Here is a 27,383-nt window from a genome sequence, read left to right on the forward strand (position 1 = left end):
TCTTGTCTGGGACCTACAAGTCCCATAATTCCCTTTCAGCTCGCTTCGAACACAACGTTGTTGCGTAGCACGTTGCACGAATGAACATGCTGAGAAGATTTCCATGCGCGTTCAGAGTGCTATTCTGCAGGTGTTTTGCATAGTGCTGTACCTTTTCACCTAATTTTCTTAGCTAAGAAGCAAATTGAAACCATGGCAGAACCTGTGGCTGCGATGTGTGATCAGCTTATCAAAGCTGTGAACGTGATGATGGACGCAGAATCAAGCCAAATATACCGACTGGAGGCCCTAAAGGTAGCCAATTTAGCTAGAACAGTGTAGCATGCAAGCTAGGGTGTGTTGCTGACTTGTTAACGGCAGCCCGTTAGCTTTGTGAATTAATTGAGTCAATGAACTACATTTATCACATAGTTTGAAGTAAATGCGATTAGTCTGAGTACGTTGAACATATTTAGTCAGATGTTAATAATAGACCCTAACTAGTTGGCTTGCCAGATGTTGCAACTTACGAATCTCGTTGGCTAGCTATCTAGCTAGCTGGGAAGCATCACCGTTGCTGTTTAGCTAGGTTATCCTCCAGGTCTCAGGGAATTCATTAATTAATTTAGGGCATTCTAGATGCCTTTGTTGGGTGACGTGAACGTAAAACTGAATGAAAGAATAATATGTTAAAATGTACTCATATACGTCTTATTCATCTATTTGTCATCTGCCGGTGAACTTGCTAGCAACCCCCATCCATGACCGTGCGTGACTACCACACTACCAGGCAAGGGAGTCAAGGATGGGTCACCTGTACAGCTGCGTATTGCAATAATCTAGCTGACAGAACACTGACATTTCTCTATGAATGGAAATAGCATGACAACGCGAAGTGGTGCTATCACTGTCTATTATTCATGCTTTGTTTCAATTCATCACCTGTAAACATGTCTAAAATAAAAATACATATTTTCTCCTAGTTTTGCGAAGAGTTCAAAGAGAAGTGCCCATTCTGTGTCCCGTGTGGCCTTCAGTTAGCTGAAAAAGCTCAAACAGCAGTAGTGAGGCACTTTGGTCTACAGATACTGGAGCATGTGATCAAGTGGGTGATGCTTTAGAATTATATAATGTACAAACCATTAACAAACTTACTGTATTGAAAGAAAGAAAAAACATCTAAGGCCAAGCACATTCTAATGTTAAAATTTATTTGACATTCTTCTTTTTGAGAGCAGGTTCAGATGGAACAACATGCCACAGCAAGAGAAAGTCCAATTAAAGAACTGTGCCATGGGGCTGTTATCAAATGTAGGTCATATAGGTGAAATGACAGTTAGACATGTTGACTATTGTGACTCCAAAAAAAGCAACAAAAAAACTTCTCCTTCTCCTTGCAGGGCACTCATCCTATTTTGCAGGAGCAGAGCCACGTCAAAGATGTGCTCTCACGCATTGTGGTAGAGATGATAAAGAGAGAATGGCCTCAACACTGGCCAGACATGCTCAAAGAGATGGAGACACTTACTAGTCAAGGGGTAAGCTTCTTGTTCCCCTTCAGAGCCCCGTGACCTAAGGGTCACACATAAACATTAACTTAATAACCATGAAAACAATGAGAAAAAGAACAGCATATCCTGAGCTGAACTGTACTGTATGCATACCAGTTCATGGATGTATTATGTACATGGTCATTTACATTTAGTCATTTAGCAGACGCTCTTATCCAGAGCGACTTACAGTAAGTACAGGGACATTCCCCCGAGGCAAGTAGGGTGAAGTGCCTTGCCCTAGGACACAACGTCAGTTGGCATGACCGGGAATCGAACTGGCAACCTTCGGATTACTAGCCCGATTCCCTAACCGCTCAGCCACCTGACTTCCCCTCGTCATACACAGAATCATGTAGAGATAGCAAGCCAAACAGTGAATATGTCTCCTAGGAGGCACAGACAGAGCTGGTGATGCTCATCCTGCTGAGACTGGCGGAAGACGTAATCACCTTCCAGACGCTCCCCACCCAGCGGAGACGTGACATCCAGCAGACCCTCACGCAGAACATGGACAGCATCTTCAGCTTCCTGCTCACCATACTGCAGCTCAACGTTGACGAGTACCGTCGACTGGTCAGTCATTGGCAAGCTCTCATTTCTGTCTCGATGAGTCCCTCTGCTCTGTGTTTTAGAAGATTTTGCCATGACATTTTGTAAAATGATTTGTTTTTGTCTTCCCAGAAAAGAATACCTGGGCAGGAATTACAGGTAGGGTACAATTGTAATTAAACATACAATAATGTTGTATTATTGTTTAATTACAATTACTCATAATTAAACATTGACTCATTCATGTCATTCTTTAAAATAAACTAAGACAACTGCAAGACAATTCTGTTCTATTCTATGTCCCCCCCATCCCATCAGGCCAAGGCTCACTGTCGGGTAGCCGTGGCGACCCTGAACACGTTGGCAGGCTACATAGACTGGGTGGCCCTGGCCCACATCACAAACGACAACTGCCGCCTGCTGGAAATGTTGTGCCTGCTGCTGAGTGAGGCGGAGCTGCAGCTGGAGGCAGCCGAGTGCCTGCTCATCGCCGTCAGCCGCAAGGTTCGAATCCGCTGCCGAGCTAGGGAAGCTCCTGTGAGAGTAGTCCTGTCGTGCGAAATGGGGCAGGGGTTATGCATTTCCTGTGTTCACTGTTGTGTCATCTTTCTGCGCCTGATGTGACTTTCAGGGCAAGTTGGAGGACAGGAAGCCACTCATGGTGCTGTTTGATGATGTTGCCATGCACTACATCCTGTCTGCTGCACAGTGAGTACTATTGGTCAGGCCCTTCACCTGTCACCCCCCTCCTCTCCATGTTATGTTCCAAATATCCTTTTTTTCTGGCTGACCACTGTCGTGTGTGTGTGGTTACAGGACAGCAGATGGAGCAGCGATTAGCAACCAAAGCCCCACACAGTGAGTATTTACACAATTGCTAACTTGCACTGTTAGCAAACTTACCAGCTAGCACAAATATGTCTATTAAAGGTCCCATGGCATGCTGTTTTTGGATGCTTTTATATAGGCCTTAGTGGTCCCCTAATACTGTATCTGAAGTCTCTTTCCCGAAATTCAGCCTTGGTGCAGAATTACAGCCACTACGAGCAGTCCCAGAATGAGCTTTCCTTAGGACGTGCCATTTCTGTGTCTATAGCTTTAAATCAGGGGTGGGGAACCTTTTTTCTGCCAAGTGCCATTTGGATATTTATAAAATCATTCGGGGGCCGTACAGAATTATCAACGTAAAAATGTGCCTGCTATATTTGGTCAAACATTTAATTAACTCACCCCTAATGTGATGGCTGGAACTGCTTCTCTTTGGTGAGGTTTGTGATGTTAGCTGGCACAGATTTTTCCATGCCATCAAAACATTTTTGGTACATTGGTACGCAACGCTGCGCGCCTCCACGGTCCTCTTTCACATATTAAAATAGTGCTGCTACCAACGAATAATGCACCTAATAATATGGTTCCTGCAGTGCCATGGCGGGCCGGACCAAATGATTTTGGGTCGGACGTTCCCCACCCCTGCTTTAAATGCTATGAGGAGGAGAGAGGCAAGGCTAACTGCCGTGCTTCGGTCGTTTGCAAGCCATGATGCTCTTGAGGAAAAAACAATATCACGCTAGTGATGAAGAAAGTGTTTTGTCCGTCTCTTCATAAACGGAGTGACTAAGTTCAGTTGAGTTCTGTATTTTAATAAGTATTATCAATCTGCAGATTGGGAGAGAAAACCAGACCCCTGACAATAAAATGACAACACGACACCAGGCTTAGGTCTCAATCATGTCTCTCTCTGCTCTGAAAGCCAGAGGACCATCTTTTATAGGGCACAAGAATGTAAACATAGATTGTGACAGTCAGGCATTAATGACGTTACAACAGTCTCAGAGAAAGATTCACTGCTCCCAACATGTGACAACTCTCAGACTAGAGAGTTCATAGTTGGAGCTCTCCTTGTAGTCATGACAAGGAACGTTTAGCCAGTACTTTCTCCTGACCTCGAACATCTATTAACCCTGGCACATAGACACAATATACTCTTATTAATAGCAAGCTTACATGAGAACGTACTAACTAGTATCCAATGACTAGTTCTATTGATTAGTGAATAATGTAAGCACACAGGAAACCCCAATTTCTCAGTGGCGGGCCAAATTCTCTGGGCGAGCAAAGCAGAGAAAGGGGAGGTAACCTTTCCTCTTATGACGACATAAGAGGAACATTTTCAAATCGGAGTGTTCGAGCTTTCATTTTCATAAAGGCAGAGAAGAATACCCAGGGATTGGTTTACACCTATCAAAATTTGTAGCCACTGGAGGACCAAAGGCAGGCTAGGGGAACTCATATTAATGTTAAGTAACCTCCTAAAGTGAAATATTCATGTCATGGGACCTTTAAATAGTAATGTGTGTTTTTTAAAGCACTGTAAACATTGTTTGTCGTATTTGTGTATCTCAGATCTGAGAGGGTGGGGGTGGTGGAGAGGCACTACACCTTCCTGAAGAGACTGTGTCAGGTTTTATGTGCCCTGGGCAGCCAGCTCTGTTACTTAGTGGTGAGTGGACCTGTACCGTGCCTGTGCTGCATGGATGATAATGTTGTTTTGAATAAGCCTACTGTTGAAGCTGCTATATTTGACTGAATTTAAGGATTGGCTTGAGTAAATCTCATCTCTGTTCCTGGTTCTCTGGGCTCTTGTTCTCAGGGTTCGGATGTAGAGGTGGAAGTACCTGCAAATCTCAGCAAATACACCGAGGCATTCCTGTCCTTTACCACACATCCCAGTCAGGTGAGTCACCGATGGTTAAATGCTGTATTGTAAGTCAACGGAATGGCTCTCATTCTTCCTTGTCAGTGGTTACAGGAGAAAAGATGACAAGGAAAACAAGCTAATCGAGAACTTTACAGAATTTTTTTGTCTTAACCCTTTACACTCTCTCCTGTCTTCTGTACAGTTTCTGAGGTCATCCACCCAGATGATGTGGGGAACAATGTTCAGACATGAGATCCTGTCAAAGGACCCTGTCATTGTCCAGATGACCATCAAGTACCTGAGGGCCACCATGGTCAACCTTGTGAAGGTATCCCCCATAAGATGTTAGTCTTGTTGCATTGTTAGTATTAGGGATGCACCGGTATCGGTATCGGACCCATACCAGGCTCATGTACTTGTACTCGTAAAAATACCCCGATACCAAATACCTCACGTAAAAATGTTTTATATAATGACAATGGTAATGTAGGTGAGAAATGAAATAACAAAATATATATAGCTGGTTGGTGCGTTGTGTTCGCTCCCGGGGTGTCTGTTAGAACACAACTCTTGGACACGGCTTTCTTTTCTAGATTTATTGCTAGGAAATTAGCGGAATTTTCAGTTTGTTAAATGAGTGAGTGTGGTGTTGCTAAAACAACACAGAACGTAGACAATTATCATACTCCAGACACAGCATATTATAGAATATAGGTACCACAAATAATATATTACCAATGCCATTATATTAATAAAATCCGACCACTGTCGAAAACTAAACATTCCACAGCGCAGTATACACAATTCTCCGACCGCTACATAGACTATTTATAAACTTAATTAAATTAAACAAGGTTAAACAATTTGAGGACTAAGAACAACAACCAACTTATTAGGGCGCCCCGCTAATATAATGGTAGGGGAAACTGCGGTCTTTAAAAAATGGTATCGGTGCATCCCTAGTTAGTATGAGTCAGTACTCTGGAGCAGTGTCTCTCTCTGTCCCGTCTCTTAGACAGGCTTTCCATCCAAGAACGACAGTCCAAGCTGCGAGTATTCACGCGTCGACTTCGACAGCGACGAGGACTTCAACTTCTTCTTCAACTGTGAGTGACGTTTCTTACTCATGGCCTCAGCGTGGATCCTCACTTTCTGTCCACCCACTTTTGTCTCGTGGAGTATTCTTGTCCGCGACGTCGTCTGACTCCCTCTCTCCGTCCTCCATGTCTCCAGCGTTCCGTGCACAGCAGGGGGAGGTGGTACGGAACGCGTGCCGGATCGTTCCGCTGGAGACCTTCCAGATCGCTGGCGAGTGGCTGCAGTATCAGATCAGCGCCCCCATCGACATGGGGACCACCACATGTGAGTGCGCCTTTGCCACCCAGTGGACAGCTGTGAAAGTGCAGGAGCGTCCCCTTAAAGGCTATAGTTCATTGTGAAGGAGATAGAGATGGAAATCGTGCTTGCGGTGCATGCGGTTGGTTTCGGTTTGAGAGAGCGTAGCAGTTTGAAACTTCTTGCAGTCTGGGGGAAGTCCCTGTGGGCTCGGACAACATGTACAGAAGTCCAAAGAGCTAGGAAGTTTCTTTGTGTATTCTAAATTCTGAGCCAACAGCTCAAATCGAGATGTACCTGTGATGAAGGTAAATTCCAACCTGCAAGTTTATTTGCAATTTTTATCTGTTCCAAGTACATTGGAACAGTTTCCTAGCAGTCCAATGAGCCTGTCTGATTAATCGCAATTAACCCCTTTTCCTTTCCCCCCTCTTTCTCCTTTTCTGCCTGCTCTCTAGCTAAGACAGCAGAGGGGTTGTGCTCCATTCTCTCTCCATCGGTGGTCCAATGGGACGCCATGACCTTTTTCACAGAGAGTGTTGTGGGGCAAATCTTCAAGAATGTTCCAGAGGAGGTACAAGATCAAAGTATTCCATGTCTAGATTTTCTATCACGAAGGAAGGTCCTAACAATGGAAATAAGGATTACTGTCATGCTAACAAATGCTTTCTGCCTTTTTCATAGAACCTGCCTGTGGAGCAGGGTATGGAGCTGCTGCAGGCCGTGTTAAACTACGACACCCGGGACCCCCTCATCCTGTCCTGCGTCCTCACCAACGTCTCCGCCCTCTTCCCCTTCGTTACACACCGACCTCACTTCCTGCCTCAGGTCCTCTGCAAGGTAAGCACTACTTTGGTGAGAGTCTGGTATTTCATTTATTTATAGAGAAAAAAATCTGACTCTTGAATGCCACATTTGCAGTGAATTGAGCCATCTTTTATTTCTCTCCAGCTTTTTGCCTCCATCACATTTGAGGTGGTCGAGGAGAGCAAGGTGAGCTGTTTTGAAGTTTCAACTTTGAAAACATACAAAACCGACATGTCGGTGTCCCAACCTCACCCATCCCAACCTTTCCAGGCACCACGGACACGAGCGGTAAAGAATGTCAGGAGGCACGCCTGCTCCTCCATTATCAAGATGTGCAGAGACTATCCGAAATTCATCCTGGTAAGAAAAAGTAAAAATGTCCCACTGCTGTTATGGTTGTTTTTTGCTGACTGGACCACCCACTTTCTCCCTTCTCATCAAAACCAAACCGAAATCCGTGTTTGTGGCCTCACCCCTTCTCTTGGCACAGCCCTGCTTCGACATGCTCTATAACCACGTGAAGAAGCTGTTCTCCAACGAGGCCTTGCTGACGCAGATGGAGAAGTGTGCTCTGATGGAGGCCCTGGTTCTCATCAGTAACCAGTTCAAAGACTACGCCAAGCAGAAGGCCTTCCTGGAAGAGCTCTTGAGCTCAGTGGCCGTGCGCTGGACCTCAGACGAGATGAGGCAGTACGTACACACACACACACTCACACACAACCCCTCTCTGTATATGAAGTGGTAACATCCCTTTCTCTACGTGTCAGTGTTCTGGGGGATCCAGCTGCCTTCCTAGCCTTTGTTGGTGCTGACCAGCAGGTGATCGACCCCAGCGCAGAAGACACCACAGCCATCAATAGGACACGGGTATGTGTGCATCAATATGCATGCCTTCAGTTTTGTGTTTTAATTGGGCAAATCAGTTTTTTTGGTTGAGAGTGAGTTAATCACACAACACAGTTTACTCCATATCACACCCGGTTAGCACCAACAATTTCAAACGTAATACTGAATGGCTAACACTTTTCTTTAAACCCCACCTCCACCCCCCCCGCTGACAGTTGAGTTTCTGCATCTACACCATCCTGGGGGTGGTGAAGAGGGCCCGCTGGCCAACCGATCTGGAGGAGGCCAAGGCAGGGGGCTTCGTGGTGGGCTTCAGCCCCAGCGGAGCTACCATCTACAGGAACCCCTGCACCGCCCAGATCTTGGCCCTGCTGCCCAACCTGCTTGCTCTCATCAGGTACTGCAGGCGTGTGTGTGTGTGTGTGTGTGTGTGTGTGTGTGTGTGTGTGTGTGTGTGTGTGTGTGTGTGTGTGTGTGTGTGTGTGTGTGTGTGTGTGTGTGTGTGTGTGTGTGTGTGTGTGTGTGTGTGTGTGTGTGTGTGTGTGTGTGTGTGAGAGAGAGATCCTTGGGTGAAATTATAGGTACTTTCATAGGCACAATACAAAATCCCGTATTTCTTCGATTAAACGCTTCGGCGTTTATTACACAATGTTCATTTTTGTTGCAGCTTTTATTCGAGGGCGGCTTTTATTAGAGGGCGGCGTTTATTTGAGAAATACGGTATTGTAGGCTAGCTTCGCTAGCATGCTAATGTGTCTTTAGACAAGCTTGTTAGTTCGCTACATTAAATTTGCTAAATGTCAATGTTAGCTAGACTAGCTAGCTCTCTCATCTGCTTTTTATTAACGCTGATTTGCAAGGAATGCAAGAACAGCTAGCTAGATGGCAAAAACCTACCTACTGTAGCCCTAGCTAGATGGCAAAAACCTACCTACTGTAGCCATGTAAACTATAGTTTAGCTTGCTAACCCAAGAGCACCTGCCTCAGTTCTTTCAATATATAATCTAGACAGGTGTTAGCAATAGGCTAGACTGCTATTCCTTTTTGGCTATTTATTCGTAAGCTTCCCTTCTAATACCGACTAACAGCTAGTCTCTAGCTAGCTAGAGTTATTTGCTCAGTAAGGTAGCTATGTTGATGTGATATTTGCACATTCAGACAGGGACGCCTGGGCGTCGTTACACTTTTTACCCAGTGAAATCTAAAGTTTGAGTTTTAACAATTTACTTTATTAGTCAATGCATGAATTTAGATTGATAATTCCAGAAAAATAAACGCAGTATCGACGCTTGTAAAATCACAGCAGTTTAGCCGAAGACACAAACCGATGCATGCAGAATTCCATGTCAGTGCGCTCTTCTGAGCTTGCCAAATAGCCACTGCAGCAGCACGCACGCACACAGAAGTCAAGGTGTCGGACTCTGCACACAAGTCAGAATTGATAGGCTAAGAAAACATTACAAAAGTAAATAAAGTTTCTAAATGATAGGCCTACCAATCATCTTACTTTGACTAAAACATAAAAACAATATAACATGAAGCTCAAAAAAACTGGATTTGCGCTCAAATGAATGCAAATGCACATTTGCTATTGATGTCCCTCCCTGCCAAAGCTGATATCAGACTTGGGTCCCTGAACTATGTATAGTGGGTTAAGCAAGGGGAGTTTCTATAGCCTAGTAGTGCATTGTGCGCAGCAGCTTGAAAGAATAAAAGGGATATGAACAGGGGCCTGTGCCCCAGTCAAGTTTTATGTCTAACAACGCCCCTGCGTGGGCCCCTAGTACAACACAATAGAATGTTCATTAAAATGACATTTCTGGGCGGGGTTTATTACACAATGTTCATTTTTGGTGCGGTGTTTAATAGAGGGCGGGGTATATTACACAATGTTCATTTTTGGTGCGGCGTTTAATCGAGGGCGGCGTTTATTACACAATGTTCATTTTTGGTGGGCCGTTTATTCGAGGGCAGCGTTTATTTAAGGGGGGTGTTTAATCGAAGAAATACGGTATACAAAAATCGCAGGATCTAAAACAATCTCTGAACTACACTGTATATTAGTGCACATCTTTATGGTTAACAGTAATCCTTGGCAAGTGCAAAACATGCCCAAGATGTGCAACACAATGGTGTTTGGAAAGTATGTGTGTGAACGATTGTGACAACAATGTCGGTATCTCTCTTTCTTTCTGTGTAGAACCCATAACAGCTTGTTCCTTCCTGAGAACATAGCTCGTCTGAGCGAGACCTTCTCTCGGGCCTACGAGGTGATGGATGTGGAGAAGAATGTGGTTCTAGGTAAGAGGGATTCTGTTGTACCCAAGCCTGTGTGTGGGGCAACCCACACACCCGTACAGCTGCTCTGCCTTTTATCGTTTTGACATGTATTCTGCTGTACTAGTGGTACTGTATTTGGTGTTCCACTGTAGAAACCCTAGTAATATAATTGTACTGCTGTGACCTCTGATTTGACCTCCAGGCCTCCCTCAGGCCCTGCTAGATATTTACGACTCTCCCGTGTATAAAACCAACCTGGAGCGCATGCAAGGCTTCTTCTGCACCTTATACGACAACTGGTGAGCTTCACAACCTTGACAAGTACCGGCCCCTTTCACTTTGCCTCTATTTTTCTGACACTGTCTCTCTTGTTCTCTGTCCCTCTTGTTCTCTTACTCTCTAGTTTTCACATCCTGGGGAATTCAGGCTTCTCTCTTCAGCAGGACTTCTACACCATTGAGGCACTAGCTCAACAGATAGTCGACTCCGCCTTCGTCTCTCTGGACTACGTCCCTGACCACAGACTCCGCCCCATGATCCATATCCTTCTTCACAGTTGTCCCATCCAACCAGTCAGTCACAATTACGGTTTGATTTACATGGATAACCCAACAACTATTGGATTCATTATCCAGTAGAAGCCAAGCCCATATTGTCCTTAACCGTGTTTGTGGTTTACGGGTGTTCCTGAAGCAACTGGTGCTGTCCTGCCCACAGGAATACTACGACTCTCTCCTCTGCCCGCTGATGGGGCCTCTGTTCGCCTACATGCTGCAGGTCAGTGCCATCAGACACACACACTCACATGCCATCACGGTCACATCATGTGTAGAATAGACACGCTTTTGTTTCTACAGAGACTCAACCTCAAGTGGCAGATCATCAATCAGAGGAGCACTGCGAGGTGAGTTAGAGAGTGTGTGTGAGTAAGCTTGAGGGGGAAAAGTGGGAGAGTGCAGTTAAGTTTAGCGTCCTTTCATCTATCGCCACGTCTGTACAGCGGTGAGGAAGAGGAGGCCTGCGAGGAGAACCAGGTGACCCAGGAAATGTTGGAGGAGCAGTTGGTCCGCCTCGTCACCAAGGAGGTTCTGGACCTGCTCAGTAAGTCCACTCCCCCTGCCTCTCAGCACACACACACCCACACACACACACTGTACTGAGAGAACCAGGTCTAATGCTGTGACACACCCCCTTATCTCCCTACAGTGGTGAGCTGCATCTCCAGAAAAGTGCCTGAACCAGCAGGGAACAAAGAAGACATGGATGGTGAGTTCCTGTTTGACAGCTTTGTAAGGTGTTAGGGGCGCGGATCTCCGTCCTCGACCAGTTGCTTGATGGCGCTCTGGTGGTGCGTGTGTTTGCAGATGAGGAGATGATGTCCACGGAGGCAGTGCCCGCTTCTCATGCCCAGCCCACAGACGAACTGACAGACCTGGGGAAGTGTCTACTCATAAAGGAGGTAAGCACATGTCTCTCTCTCTTTTTGTCTCTGTCCATCTCTCTGACACTGTCTCACATTCTCTCTTATCTCTCCACCCCCCTCTTTAGGACATATACATGACGCTGCTGACCATTTCCTTCAGTTCCCTGTCCTGGAAGGACACCAGTAACTGTCACCGCACTGCTTCCATGGTCTGCTGGGCACTCCTACGACAGGTAGTGGCTAGCTACAAAAGTGTTTTTCAGTCACTCTGTTTCTGACTCTGGCTCTGTTTGGAGGAAGTAGAGGGCCAGAGTCAGAAAGGCAAAGTGAAAGAAAAGAAAGCTTTCTATCACTCAACCTAACAGTGACTCTGTTCACTCAGTCTGTGTCTGTCTTTGCGTCTGTGTGTCCTCCAGGTGGTGGGCGGTAACCTTCTCCCGGAGGCAGTCACATGGTTCTACACCAGTGTTCTGAAGGGTCTGCAGATGCACGGGCAGCACGAGGTCTGCAACCTGGCTCTCACACAACTGGCCATGCTCGTCTACGAAAACCTGGTGAGTCTCTGGAGGAACAACCCCACCTCAGCCATAAGCCCAACTTCTCACTCAGTGCCTGCCTGCGTCCATCCATCTGAAATGAAAATACCCTTTTAATACAACCTGTGAATGTGCTCTTTACATTTCTTTGTCCTAAACATTATGGCGGGCACTATATAAATATAAATACACTATATGGCCAATAGTACATGGACCCTGCCCAGTAAATGAGTTGAACTTCTCATCTCAAAATCATGGGCATTAATATGGAGCTAGTTCCCAGTTGGTTTCTATTACTGCATTCACTTTCCTATGAAGGCTTTCCTATAAACTTGGAATGTTGAGGCGGGATTTGATTCCATTCAGGAGGTTGGGTGATTAGAACGGACTTACAGATGGCCTTAAAATCTATCCCAAGTGTGTTGGATGGTGTTTAAGTCAGGGATATGTGCAGGCCGGTCAAGTTTTTCCAAACCACACTCAATGAAACAGTTCTGTATTGACCTCAATTTGTGCATCTAATGCCATCTGCAAGCCAGGTCTAATCACCCGACATCAGAGACCAACCTCCCTAAGGCTCTTTGGACTAAATGGGCACAAATTCCCACAGACACTCCATATTAATGAAATTTTTGGGGGGGAATGGGATATGCAACAAGCTCATATAGGTTTGATGGTCAGGTGTCCACATGCTTTTGACCAAATAGCGTACATACACGCTTTTCTTTAGACCGTACTGTCGCAGTGTCTGTCTTTCTCTCTCTTGGCTCTGTATGAACCCGCTGATGTGCTGCGGTCTTCTCCTAGCGTCCTCGCTACGTCGAGCTGCGTGTAGTAATGAGTCAGGTCCCCGGCATCAGCATGGAAGCTCTGGACCAGTATGACCACAGGCTGCTGGAGCCCAACCCCGCTGCACCCAAAGTGGGGGACAAGAAGAGAAAAGACCAGTTCAAGAAGCTCATCGCTGGAACCGTTGGGGTATGTACCACCCTCCACCACGAGAGGGAGCTCTGTCTCTTCTCATGAAGAACCTGTATGGTTTGCTTATTTGGAACGGAACTGCGTCTCAAATCTGCGTTTTTCTTTTAGTTCATAGGGCAGCTACCCTTACAAAGTATGTACTGTTGCATGCAATGTGCATACAATTGGGACATACAATTTAGTCATAACATTGCGCCTTGACTTTTGAACCTCTTGCGCAAAATGTCAATGCTTTTGAAAAAGAATGGTTGGTGCAAAACAAATGACCAGCAACATGCATACTGTCAGAAGGCAACCAGAGCTCTGCTGTTGGTTTGTAATGTCTTTAGTTCAGTTGATGCATCTTCCACTATGCTGATTATTGTGGATCTGAATAGCCAGAAAAGTATGCTGATTAGCACACTGCAAAATTTGACCTGATGCAGTAGGACATCCTGTTTTTTTGGCCTGCTGCATTTCACATACTATGTAAGTATAGGGATAAATGTTTTTGCCATACTAAATAGTAGTGTTGTCACGGTACCAACATTTTTGTAATCGGTACCAATACCAGTGAAATGTCACGCTACTCAATACCATTTTAGATACCAAAGCAAAAAAATATAAAATAGGTTACTGAACATCTCTCATTTGTTGACAGTAACCTATAATATCTAAGGCTGTAGCCTACTTTTGACATCAACAGCACATAAATACAGTCACAAATGCATGTAGGCCTAAAGGCAAAATAATTGTGTGGACTGAGTGTAGACCTTAAGCATACTCAGCAGATGACTTGGAGATCATTTGTAGAGCTCAAAAATATCTAATATAAGAAGTAGAAAGAGTGGATTCAACACCCTTCATGGGGCTCTTAAAATGTTGGTTGCTCTACATGCTCTTTACGTCTTCAAAATACGTAAATATACATCCCAAACTCCAAAACACAAATTTCTGCAAACTATGTCATCTATCTGCCATCAACTTTAAGTGGAGCCCCTGCAGCATTAGCTGCTTGTCCTATGTTGCCAATTTTATGACAAATCTAGTGACTTTTAGCGACATTTTAGAGAGCCTCTGCATGGGTACCAGATAGACCCGGTACTCAATTTTTAGGGGTTTGAGTACCAACTTGTTACCGGAGTACCGGTTTTTGTGACAACACTACTACCGGTAAATAGTATGTAGTATGGATATTGAAACAGGGAATGTTTATAAAGCTGCAGGTAATATTAAATACATTTAAATATGAGAAAAGGCACCCCCAATTTCCTTGATTTTCTCCAGTTCGAGTTTCACTGGCTGTGCATTGACAAAATAAGCCAAGGAGAAAAGGCTGCCTCACCAAAGAGGATTGGCTGGAATAGGATTGCTGTAAATTGGCTTTAAAGTAGTGGCCGCTCTTAAAATATATATTTATATTGACATTCCACTGGCACTGAGCTGTCTGTGTCAGGGCCTCATTTGCTTACACATATTAAAAGGGGACAACACTTATTTTTTTCTCTCTTGCCTATTGTACCTTTTTAAAAGGACAGTTCAACCTGTAAAAAAAGTTTCCTCTTAGTTTAGTGCTCTTTATCTATTTTGATTATCGTAAATGTTTTATTCTGTTGGTTTAAAAATTATCTCTATGATGTCATGGTCATTTTTCTGTTCAACTCTTCTTTTTTGTTTTCATTCCAGAAAGCTCTGGGCCAGCAGTTCAAGAAGGAAGTGCACATCAGGAACCTTCCATCACTGTTTAAGAAGCCCAAGCCAGAAAAACGGGACATTCTGGACAGTGAGACGGGTGGTCTGGCTGCCCTCTTTTCTCCACAACAAGATGATATCTAGGACCACTGCAGCACAACATACCTCAAAATGAACAAGGACGTAACACCCATCCCATGACTAGATAAGCTAACCCACAGATGATTTTATACCTCTGAACAATTAACGTACTTTAAGGGTACAAGGAAATACTATAAAATAATGGAGCAAGTTAAACCACAAACTTTTGGCAATTTGCCAAGAATCAGAAAGGCCAAACGCTACGAAAGGTTACAGATTTCAAGTGTCTCAAATGATTAGCGCTAGTTCTGATAACATTGTATTTACATAACACATTTCTTCCTCTGTGTGACGTATTTAAATATATATTTTTTCAGGGCATTTTTGCTTTAATGGGACAGATACAGTAAAATAAAAAGGCAGGAAATGTGAAGAAGAGAGGGTTAGGACCTGCATGAAATGGCGCGGGTTAGATTCAAACCCGTGTTCCTGCGGTAAGGCCTTATCCTACGTGGTGCGCGCCCCTGGGCCTCCCTGTGTAACGCATTTAGCCTACGTTGTGTTAGCGTAGCTCCACTACCTCAGCTACAGTAGTGCTAAACCCAGCCATGTTGTTCCTGTGGCCTCACAACGCCATCATCAGTTGAGTGAAGACATGATGGATTTTATCAACTGCTCACTGGGATCCCATGAATGACTAAGATGACCATTCTTAGTCCACCCTGCCTGTACAAGACTTTGAATGGTTTTGACTAACTTAAGGAATGTTTTGGACAGTACCGACAATTAATAATCGCTTGGAAGGTCTAGTTATTTTCCACGTTCACCTGTCTTGTTGTTTTCACACTGCTCCCAAATAGAATCAAATGAGCAGTATTACATTCCTATTATGTGAAACACCCACCCTCGCCAGTTTCCAGAGGGTGTTTTATTGTTGTAATGAGTCCAAATGTAATGCCACCAATGTGTATGCCCCCCAAAAGTTATGATTGAGTAATCTCAATCTTTCTGTTAAGGTGGTAGGCGTCAAGCTTTGATAAATTTGAGATGGTCCTCAGGTTTTCCCTTCTTGCAACTGGCGATTTTGAATATATTCTTCCTACTGTTTTGGGAATAAAATGACAAATGAATTTCTGATATGTAATTCTCTTGAGAACTACCTGTTAACCTCCACCCACTCTGCCCTGTTATTGATTGTTAACGTGGCCATTTTGTATTACAGTTATTCAACACTAAAGACAAAGAGATCTGTTCTTGTATAGGTGACTATGTATTTAAACTGTAGTGCTGTTTATATTTTGCCATTCTTAAATAAAAGAGAACTTGGAAGTGGTTTTGTGGGATAAGCATTGTACAGCAAACTCGTGCCTGCCTTAAAACCTGCTTAGCCTACTGTTAGTTGAGACAAGCTGTAACATACAAATATAAGATTATCCTGTTACAATAAGTGCCATATAGTCCATTGTTTGAAAAAAAAAACACATGGAAAACATTGATAATATAGATCATACTGAATTTTCTGAAACATTAGTTTTCAGTAATGGAAAGATTAAAGTCTGAGTGATGTTGACTTTGTTCCACCTCAATAAGGATGGCTGGAACAATCTTTGATCAATTACTTTATTGAACTTATAGCAATACATGTTTTGTAAACTTAATTTATACTATTTCTATGTCACTTTGTAGAAAATCCTCTGCTAAATGAATAACATTTTGTGTAATATACTTTTGTGGATTACCAAGCATTCAGAATTTTGAATGCCTCAAATGTAATATTGCCCTTTTTCTACAGATGAGTTGGGTGTGCTTGGCCTTGGCAAGACGTAACCTATATTCTCTCATATATGTATTATTTATTTATTATTCCACCCTAACTAGACCCTCAATTTTTGACCCTACATAGACAGTCTCGGTGTCAAAATGTTCGCCTTGATAACGATTACGTTGCTTGTATCGGCTGGAAGGTTCCGTTGCACGGTTTATGCATAATTTTAGTTTTTGTGGTGAAAAGTGAAGCTAACGGTTGCTAACTAGCCACAAACGTCACAAACCTGCGCGTGATTACCTACAGTAGAGCATCAGTTCAGTAGCTCATTAGCTTCTGGGAGATAGCTAGAGCTAGCTAGCTAAAATGGCAAAAAAAAAGAGCTGCAGAAACACCACAGGCACAGGCCAGGGTGATAACATTATGTAGCTACTAGTAGCTATGTTTCCAGGCTGTAATATCAACACCCTGTATTAAACCCCTTTGCACTGGTTAATTCTAGCAATCCCACACAGCAGTAATTTGTTCTGCTGTACAGCTTGCTTACCAGTCCGGGGTTCAGGTCAGAATCTCGGATCAAAACGGAGCACAGACGGCAAGGTGAACAAAGTGGTACATTATGCCAGGTTGTGCTCTTTAGTTGATACCCAGTTCTCCAAAGCACCGGATGTAGCCTACCAGCTGGTAGACAGCTACAGTATTAGCTATCAACCAGTTAGAGCTAGCTACTTTGTCAGCTTTGTTTTGTTTTTGTGCTGCTGTCAAGCTAGTATTGTGTTGGGACCAATAGATTATTAAAGCAATAAAAAGGGGTATCAATTGATGATCATAAATTCTGAAGAGCAATCGATGCCATTCAATTTCTGAAAGATTGGAGTGGATACTGTAGGCAGTGTAGTAGACGACCACTATAGTGATTTCGATATAGCAAACATATCAAATTTCCTTCTGGCTACATATATAGGTATGGACAAATTAATTTCTTGCTAGACAACAGTACTGTTCAACGTTCAATTGGAAACTCGTCCAACCGTATTTCCTACAAACTTGTTATATTAGCCAGTTTTTCCCCCAAAAAATGTAAGCTTGTTTTAAAAAAAAGACCATATTTTCAGTTATCAGATAGTACGGTTTCAATCACGATCCCAGCTAAGATACTGCCCGAGTGACAACGTTGTTTGAAGCAGCTTGTTTAAAAGGGGTTTCATTATTAATTAAATACTATATGAGTAAATGCTTACAAAAAACAGTAGAAGGGTAATATTAAGTCATAATTTAGTTTACACATTTTTACACAGGATGGCATTGCATTGTATTTTGAAATGTAAATAAGCAGCAACAAATGTATGTTGTATGCTTTTTAATCTATGCAATCTTTGATAGTAAGTATGTATTAATACAAAAAACTGACATATCAGTTGAAAAAGTACATTTATGAGGACATTTTACTGTAGTTTAATTAATAGATTTGGAGGTGATATAGTACCAAAAAAATGCCCCAGCTGCATCAGCAGCAATTTCCCACAGAAATTGTAGCCTCTCTAATTTATCAATAGTCTCCCAATTCTTTGTCTGTTAAGACAATCAATAACTACCAATTATGGAATAACTGGGAAAGGGTATAAGTTTTTTAAGGAATTTAAACAAAACAATAACAAATTACAATGGTATAGCTTGTCAATAATTGCATACATTGTAATGTTATAACGAGGTTACATTTTTTTTTTAATAATAATAATATAATAACAAACAATGTATAATGAACCAGCAATGTCATAGCATACTCAAATCACTTTATTGACATTTTAGTTTTTGGAAATCAGGTGTGCCTCACACAGTTTATTTAGTTTACCTCTGAGACCTGAGTCTGGTTTGACTAGCTTCACACACTTATTCTTGAGAAAGAGAGAGGAGAGAGAAGAGAGAAAAGACTATTTGTTATTGTCATTAAATAGTTCTATGAAGCCTAATCACCGAAGTACCAATTACAGTCCATACATTTTCAACAAAGACAGAGTATGTTCAATCAAGTTATTAGGTTATTGGCTTCTACAACATGTCACACAGAGCCAGCTTTGCCGTGCTTCTCAGTGTGTGTTCTGGCAGCTGGAAGGACTGGGCTATCATGGCAGACACATGGCTGGAGAGGGAGACTCCTTTCACGGCTAACCTACTGGCTGCTACCCTAGCCTGGGCTCCAGAAGGTCCCTCAATGGGGGATTACAAGCATTTTCAGATTATGGCTCAGCAAGACAAAACTGTCTGCTCCTGTGACCCCCTTTTCTCCTGCTGTAAACACGCAAGAGACACACATGACCCACAGATTCTCAAGCAAGCAAAGAGAAGGGGAAGGATTCGAACCGAAATAGGACTGCATGTCATAGTCTGTTGTTCATCATTTTCCTCTCTGTGATTGTGAGCCTCTGCGCATTAAATATGGAGTCTTTTTAGATTTCTCTTTCTTCTCCGGTTATTCAGACATTTGACAGTTTTTTACGAACTGATACTGGTGAAAAACATTAGCAAACCATCATCAGCACCGTTGAAAAGCGGGTAAAATGTGTATTCAAATTGTATTCAGAGAGAGAGGGCAGGAGGAGGGTGGGATGGTTGTGCCTGGTAGGGGGGAGGGGTCCCAATAGCTTGTCTGGGCTGGGCTTTGATTACAGTATGGATAAACAGCCCCAGACAAAAAAAAAAAAATGCACGCATGCACACATCCTGTCACACCCCAGGCCCTCACACTGTGCGCGTAATGTCTCTAATTACTGATCTCTTAATAAAACCGGACAAAACATAAAGAATTGGCCTGGAACTCATGAATGTCACGGACTGGGCCAGAAAGATGGTGGTAGGGGGCAAATGTTTGTTCCTTTCTGATAATTCACATTGAGGTGCTAGCGCCACAAGGTCCTAGTCCTTTTGCCATTCCGCCCCACCCACCCTCACTCCACAACCCCATCTCCCCACCCTTTTAGCCTGGACAGCAGATGGTGAAGGGTTAGGCTTGAAGCCCCCCCATTTCTCATCCTCTACCCCCCCCACCCCTCCACCCCAACCACCCCTCCTTCACCCAACCCACTCCATCCCTCTTTGTGTTGCCGAGGAGCCCCTCATGTTGAAAGGCGAGCTCCCGGTTGCCCCCTCCTTCCCTGGCTCTCTGCCATTGGCGGGGTGCAGTCAGGTGTCCTAATGCTTCAGTTAGGGGAGGAAACTCTGGGTAATCTGCCCATCGCGTGCCACCGGCCAGGGCCTGGCCTCTTTGTGTCTGGCCCTCCCTCTGATCCATCCTTCTCTCAGTCCCTCTCTCTCTCTCCTCTCTTCTCTCTCTCTTTCTCTCTCTTTCTCTCCATTTCTCTCTCTTTCTCTCTCTCCCTCTCTCTCTTTCTCTCTCTCGCTGTCCTCCTTCAGTTTCTGTCTCCTGCATCTTGTCCATCTCTTCTGTTTCTCCCTCTAAGCTCTCCCTTCCCCCTGTCTATCTCTGAACCCCCACTGATCTGTTCAGATGCTCTGTTAACGCCCTCAACTCCTCTTCAATGTTTAAAAAAGGTTTTTCTAATATTTGTCTTTCGCTTCCCTAATTTACCTCTTCAGAACCTTACCTTCATCTTACAGCATTAAATCCTTCCCCAGTCTTTTGTATGAGATCCATCAATTTGAGTAAAGTGCATTAGCTGATGACTTTGACCGCTACTATGATGGTGCAGGTTGATATGACGTTGTTGCGTAACCAGAAAGGGTCATCACCATCTGAACCCAGATGACCCTGTGAGGAGCTGTAGCAGGGCCACCAGGTCGTAGGTCAGTGAACACCATTAGCTGTGTTGTCATGGCAATGGCTGCTGGTCATTCTGTTAAGGTTAGCTTGAGCTGAAATTCAAAAGTTAGTTAGTTAGTTAGTTAGTTAAATATTTTCATTAAAAAAATATTTTAAGGCTATCTAGAATGGACTGAACAAAACATCCGAAACATAGTATATGTGCGAGTATATCATCTTTTATATTGTTATACTGAAGTCTAACCTGTGATGAAGAAAGTGTTTTGTCCGTCTCTTCATAAACGGAGTGACTAAGTTCAGTTGAGTTCTGGATTTTAATAAGTATTTATCAATCTGCAGATTGGGAGAGAAAACCAGTCTTCTGACCATAAATGACAACACAACACCAAGCTTAGGTCTCAACCAGGTCTCTCTCAGCTCCGAAAGCCGGAGGACCATCTTTTATAGGGCACAAGAATGTAAACATAGATTGTGACAGTCAGGCAGTAATGACGTTTCAACAGTCTCAGAGAAAGAGATTCACTGCTCCCAACACATGACAACTCTCAGACTAGAGAGTTCATAGTTGGAGCTCTCCTTGTAGTCATGACAAGGAACGTTTAGCCAGTACTTTCTCCTGACCCCGAACATCTATTAACCCTGACACATAGACACAATATACTCTTATTAATAGCAAGCTTACATGAGAACGTACTAACTAGTATCCAATGACTAGTTCTATTGATTAGTGAATAATGTAAGCACACAGGAAATCCCAATTTCTTCCACACCTGACCATGTTTCCAATTTTCTCCTGCTAGTATTACTATATGTATACTACATGTGACACTTTACATTAATTGTACATCAGCTAATCCTTTTTTATTTTGCTATGCAGTTACATGGTCCATTTGATACATTATTTGAACCTGTATATTGTCAGTTTATACCACTCCATCACTGTTTCCAGCATCATTCTGAATATACTGCACCTACATACTACTAAAAACCTTTGAGGAAACTGATTACATCAAACTATTTACAGTAAATGACAAAGATCATATCCATTTTTTATTTACTATTTACTTTCTGGATTAATTGAGTTTACAGTGTACACATCCTTCCTCGTGTGACAGGGTTTGTCATTACGCTCAAACTAAGTAAAAACAACGTGTGTGTTTTTGTGTGTGTGTGGAGGGGGGAGGGGGCGACACTTCCTGTTTGTGACCGTTGGAAAGCGTTTCCTAGCAATCAGGAGCAAGGAGGCAGAGAGGGAGGCAAAATCAATACCTCCAATATACCGTGTAGCCAATGGAATGAGAGAATGATTTATGTAGGGATGGCTACACCCCCGAATCAGATGGGATTTGTGCTGGGTGACCAGATGAGGGGAGGGTAGAGGTTAGGGGAGGGGAGGGGATCAGAGGTCCAGGAGAAGAAATGTAAAACCTGAAAACCCTACCCACAGGGATTATTCACTGAAGCCTCTCTACATTGTCCATTTGCATATTTGTCATTTTGACCGACATGGCTTACAATAAGTACGTTTGGTATGTAAGGTCAGTTCACATACTCGCAGTCATCCTAAATGGAGTATTTTGTGAGAATAGGTGATATCAGCAATCACAGTGCTAGATCATGCCCATACTTTTGTAACTGTAATGGCTACATATACAGTGCATCCGGAAAGTATTCACAACGTTTCACTTTTTCCACATGTTATGTTACAACCGTATTCCAAAATTGATTAAAAACAAATAATTCCTCTAAATGTTGGAACTTGTGCAAATGTATAAAAAAAAGAAGGAAAAAAATCACGTCAATAAGTATTCACAGCCTTTGCCATGACACTCAAAATTGAGCTCAGGTGAATCCTGTTTCCACTGATCATCCTTGAGATGTTTCTACAACTTGAGTCCACCTTTGGTAAATTCAGTTGATTGGACATGATTTGGAAAGGCACACACCTGTCTATATAAGGTCCCACAGTTGACAGTGCATGTCAGAGCACAAACCAAGCCATGAAGGAATTGTCTGGATTGTATCGAGGCACAGATCTGGGGAAGGGTACAGAAAAATGTCTGCAGCATTGAAGGTCCTAATGAGCACAGTTGCCTCCATCATCCATAAATTGAGGAAGTTTGGAACCACCAAGAATCTTCTTAGAGTCCGCCCGGCCAAACTGAGCGATCAGGGGAGAAGGGCCTTAGTCAGGGATGTGACCAAGCACCCGATGGTCACTCTTGACAGAACTCCAGCATTGCTCTGTGAAGAGAACCTTCCAGAAGGACAACCATCTCTGCAGCTCTCCACCAATCAGGCCTGTATGGTAGAGTGGCCAGACGGAAGCCACTCCTCAGTAAAAGGCACTTGACAGCCCGGCTGGAGTTTGCCAAAAGGCACCTGAAGGACTCTCAGACCAAAAGAAACCAAATTCTCTGGTCTGATGAAACGAAGATTGAACTCTTTGGCCTGAATGCCAAGCATCATGTCTGGAGGAAACCAGACACCGCTCATCACCTGGCCAATACCATCCCTACAGTGAAGCATGGTGTTGGCAGCATCATGCTGTGGGGATGTTTTTCAGCTACAGGAACTGAGAGACGAGTCAGGATTGAGGGAAAGATTAATGCAGCAATGTACAGAGACATCCTTGATGAAAACCTGCTCCAGAGTGCTCTGGACCTCAGACTGGGCGAAGGTTCATCTTCTAACAGGACAACGACCTTAAGCACACAGCCAAGATGACAAAGGAGTGGCTTCAGGACAACTCTGTAATATTCCTTGAGTGGCCCAGCCAGAGGCCAGACTTGAACTCGATTGAACATCTCTGGAGAGATTTGAAAATGACTGACGCTCCCCATCCAACCTGATGGAGCTTGATAGGTCCTGCAAAGAAGAATGGGAGAAACTGCCCAAAAATAGGTGTGCCAAGCTTGTAGCATCATACTCAAAAAGACTTGAGGCTGTAATTGCTGCCAAAGGTGCTGCAACAAGGTATTGAGCAAAGGCTGTGGATACTTATATACATGTTATATTTTCGTTCTTAATTTTTGCAAATCTATTAAACAAACCTTTTTCAGTTTCTCATTATGGGGTATTGTGTGTAGAACTTTGAGGAAAACATTTATTGAATCCATTTTGGAATAAAATGTGGAAAAATATTTTGTGCTGTGAATACTTTCTTGACGGACTGTACATGCATACATAGACATACAAAAGTTGATGTAGGATATACAATAATAGTGTGAAACTGCTGGGCAAAGTAAACGATTGAAATGTATTTTTCTCTGTATCACTCTTCCTCTCTCTGTTTTTCTCAGTATTTCTGTTTCTCTCTCGCATAGCCTCTTTCTCTAGTTTCAACCACCCCATGTTCTCTGATTGCCTCGACTTTAATCCTAGACTAGAGGCAGAGGGAGGTGCACCCCCCGCCCAAAACACACGCACACACGCTTACACACACACACACCAGGAGTCTAGCAGGTTGTGGACCACCAGCCAGAAACAACATATGTCTGTCTCTTCTGCAGATTAATGGGACTGTGTTAATATTAACGTACAGTCAGAGAAAGAGGGAGGGGGTGGGAGGAGGGAGAGAGAGAAGGAGGGCAACAGAGATACTGGAAGGCAGACGGAGGAAGAGAGCGGGACCACGAGGCAGGGAGAGAGCACAACCATGTGTAAAAAGGAGGGAGCAAAGGACCGGACAGCGGGTGAGGTAAAAAGGCAGAGAGAAAAATGTAAAGAAGAAGATCAACCTCTGTCGAACAATAACGAGAGCTTGGTCTGTGCATACGAGTCTCTGCTGGGTGTGTGTGTGTGCGCGTGCGTGGATGTGTGAGCGCCTTACTGCGGTGGCCCCACCTACCTCTCTACCCCAGGAAGGAGACACAGTCTTGAGGACTAGTGGGAGGATCCCCTGTATCCGCCACTGGCAGAGACACACACACACGCGCCTCAGTGAAGGAGCAGTCTGTAAAGAGGTCTGCTGGATAGTCCGTGGCATGTTCTGCAGGTGTCCTCTGATTACTTGGATTCTCTATAAGGTATGATACTCATGATTTCTTTCCTATTCCCTTCATAATATGCTACTTCTCTTTTCTTTCACTCTCTCTGAGAGGTGCTCCTTTTGGTTCAAGATGTGCTTCCCCCCTCTCTTGTAGTGTGGCTTGTCTAGGGGAGACCGAGATAGAGAAAGAAAGCAGCAGAGAGTTTGTGTGCATGTGTGTGTGCATGCAGCAGTTGTTTACATACATTCTGTACCATGGCGGTGGATTCTAACTTTATTAGAATGGAGCCTCGTCTAAATAGCCACTAGTTAGGTTTGACTTGTGATGTATTGGGTCCAACCATTAGTATTATATAGACTGTAAAATACATTTTGTCTGGTGACTTTAATGGACCTCCAGTATGTTCTTCCCCTGTATATCAGTAGAGACTATTGCAGATATCTTGGTCATAAATCTTTTTAAGGTTGTTCGTTATCTATTTATCTGTAGGGGAGAGAGCATAAATTATTTACTTAATGATTGTGATTAACGCTGCAACCGCTGCAACAGCACAATATATTGGTGTGTGTTTGTGTGCCTAGGGTTCTGTAAGCTCTCACTGCAACAGTTAAGCAAGCGAGGCAGTTTGTATAAATACAAAATGTGTCTACTAATTTGACAAAATTCCACACAGTTCTAACATTCTGATGTGGGATGTTTTCTTCACTATCCGTACTAAAAGTGATGTAAACTACCGCTGAAGGCCAAAACATTGGCTTGTTAATTGCTTCTACACATTAATCCATTCCGACCTATCCCTATGCCCATATTTGTGTGTGTGTATGTGTGTGTATGAGGATTGCATATGTGTGGCATGCTGGCAAACTGACGCAACTGTCTGTCCCAGGTTTAGGTCCAATGCAACAAGCTAGAACTACATTACAGAACATTTGGAGACTAAAAATACTCCTCATAAATGTTTGATGGCTAAATGTCTTATTTTAGTTTAATATTGAATGTTCACGCAACTTGTCTCAAATACAGAGCTTTTGAATTATCCTGGCAAAGCATGCCTATAGATGACTAAGCAAATGTGTTAGTGTCACAGTAGTGGCAATAATTGTTGTTTCACACATGTAGCACATAAAGCTGTATATTTACTGTTGCCTGTACCTCCTTGCATTTTGTTTTTATTTCATATTTGACATTATAAATTAGTACAGCCCAATAATGCCTGCTAATTTTCTGCGTAATGTTTAGTTGTTTTGCTAATGGTGTAAATCCTTATGACCATATCATCTCACTATTTATATTACCACAACTACGGCCATTTGTAAAAAGAAAAAGAAAGACAGAAGACCTCAATCTGTCCTACATATAGTCTTTCTCGCCACCTCTCCCCTTTTCTCTTCTCCTCTCTCCCTCTTTTTGGGTTAAAGCTGTTCCCCCTTTCATAGATCCATATCGACCCAATAAAATTATCTGTGTAGCGTGTGTTGCTCTGAGGGTCACCCCTCAGGTCTCTGGTGGTCAGCCCTCTGGCAAGGGGGTTGGTCGCAAAGTGGCCAGTATGACTAAAGCAGTGGTCATCCTTCAATCTCCCTTTTTACACACCAGGGACGGCAGGAGCCAGAGGGTAATAAGTTTAACCTCTCGAGGATAGGGGTTAAAGAGTCAAAGGTCACCCAGAAGGCTCAAGGAAAAGGGGATGCACCATCAATCACTGGCACTCCTGCATAATGTGGTGCTCTTTGATGACACATGCTGTTATTGGTCAACTCCATTTGCATTGGATTACTTGTGTGTCGCTGCATGATACTGTAAATATTCAAGAGATAAACATTTGCTGTGTGTGTAGATGAATCCATCAGTGAAGAATTATATAATATACATTTTGCTTGCAAACTATGTAGCTGTGGCAGGGATATGTATCTGAATCACTGCAAGGGCCAGTTTATTCACACATTTAAATATTCTTCAAGTTACTTGACAATGAGCTAGAAGAGCATTGCCATGCTGATGTTTCTGCGCCTTGCAGGGTCTTGCTGCTCTGCCCTGCTTTAGCCATGTGTCAGCAGCGCTCGCTCTGCCTGATTGGCTGCCGGGGCTCGGGCGTGTTTCGATGGCCGACAGCCCAGACTGGACAATGGCCAAATCAGACATATCACATCCCACCAGGGGCCAATAGAGACAAGACGGGGGACGGACAGAAAGACAAATTATGTGTGTCTGCATACACTGTACATATTGTTGCGTCAGAATGTGTCTCACACGTTGCTTGTACTGACCATGGTATGAGTGTGTGCTTCTGTTTAGGTTTTGTTCATGTGTGCGAGTGTACACGTAAGGTGTCTATTTGCACATGTCTTAAGTGTATTCGTGAGAGAGATGTACATGTTGCTCAGTCAGCTATTGCCCAGACAGAGGCCATCAATCACAAAGCAATAGTGAGCCACAGTGCTCTTCTGCGACTCCCCTGGGCTGCTGCTCTGGGCAGAATTACACAGCACTTTACCTGCTTACCTGTCTTCCTGCCTGCCTGCCTGCCTTTCTGCCTGTCTGCCTGTCTATTGGGTGTTCCTTACACAGTGAGACATACAGATGGAAAAATGTGAACGCTAACTATTGGTTTGAAACTGGGGAAGTGACAGGTGTGTGTGTGCACTGTGCTAGAGGAAGCCCAGGAGGTAGAAGAGGAGGGAAAAAGGTTTTGGGACAGGACAACCCATAGGACACAGAACGTGTGCCAGAATCTCTGATGAGACCCTGCCAGAGACAGAGCAAAGTCTTTTACAGGCACAGTCTGTAAGAGAAAACGTCATTAAACTTCATCCCTTCATGACCTAAAATTGGTATAACATTTTTGTGGGATGTGGAAACAGGGCCATACGGTAAACAATACTTTGTGGTGTGTGGTATTTGGACGTATTGGGAGAGAGTACTCAGGCCTGGTGGGGTACACTGTATGGACCGCTGCGCTCTTCTGGTTGTCATAAAAAGCTTGTTGAAAAGGTCACATATTACTACAGCCATGTTATGTAGCGCACTCAGTTGATAGGTGACCTACTGAAACATGGACCAATTAGGCCACCTGTCTATACACAGAGGACTGAACCTCCATTGGAGGAG

At 43.6% G+C, this 27,383-nt stretch overlaps 1 protein-coding gene across 1 annotated transcript; it reads left to right on the forward strand.

The window, feature by feature from the left end:
* Positions 1–129: 129 nt before the first annotated feature.
* On the forward strand, positions 130–16,067 carry LOC136943540 (exportin-5). Its single transcript, XM_067236899.1, has 33 exons — positions 130–294; positions 963–1,084; positions 1,218–1,290; positions 1,380–1,517; positions 1,923–2,105; positions 2,214–2,240; positions 2,400–2,585; positions 2,713–2,789; positions 2,898–2,939; positions 4,485–4,581; positions 4,732–4,815; positions 4,982–5,107; positions 5,795–5,885; positions 6,013–6,141; positions 6,573–6,688; positions 6,799–6,954; positions 7,066–7,107; positions 7,192–7,281; positions 7,412–7,611; positions 7,689–7,788; positions 7,983–8,164; positions 9,969–10,069; positions 10,251–10,347; positions 10,452–10,588; positions 10,728–10,825; positions 10,906–10,952; positions 11,049–11,149; positions 11,255–11,314; positions 11,413–11,507; positions 11,597–11,704; positions 11,888–12,025; positions 12,815–12,985; positions 14,654–16,067. The coding sequence occupies exons 1-33, from the start codon at positions 193–195 to the stop codon at positions 14,801–14,803; spliced, it is 3,666 nt and encodes a 1,221-aa protein (XP_067093000.1). The 5' UTR covers positions 130–192; the 3' UTR covers positions 14,804–16,067.
* Positions 16,068–27,383: the final 11,316 nt, after the last annotated feature.

This window comes from Osmerus mordax, chromosome 5 (genome assembly GCF_038355195.1).
Source record: "Osmerus mordax isolate fOsmMor3 chromosome 5, fOsmMor3.pri, whole genome shotgun sequence".
In the NCBI taxonomy this organism is placed as follows: Eukaryota; Metazoa; Chordata; class Actinopteri; order Osmeriformes; family Osmeridae; genus Osmerus; species Osmerus mordax.

What these genes read in the sequence shown, in the direction of transcription:
- LOC136943540 (XM_067236899.1), top strand. Translation starts at nt 193, where the DNA reads ATGGCAGAACCTGTGGCTGCGATGTGTGATCAGCTTATCAAAGCTGTG. An exon ending in TACATCCTGTCTGCTGCACA is followed by an intron (nt 2,790 to 2,897) that starts GTGAGTACTATT and finishes GTGTGGTTACAG; the next exon opens with GACAGCAGATGGAGCAGCGA. An exon ending in CGACATGGGGACCACCACAT is followed by an intron (nt 6,142 to 6,572) that starts GTGAGTGCGCCT and finishes CCTGCTCTCTAG; the next exon opens with CTAAGACAGCAGAGGGGTTG.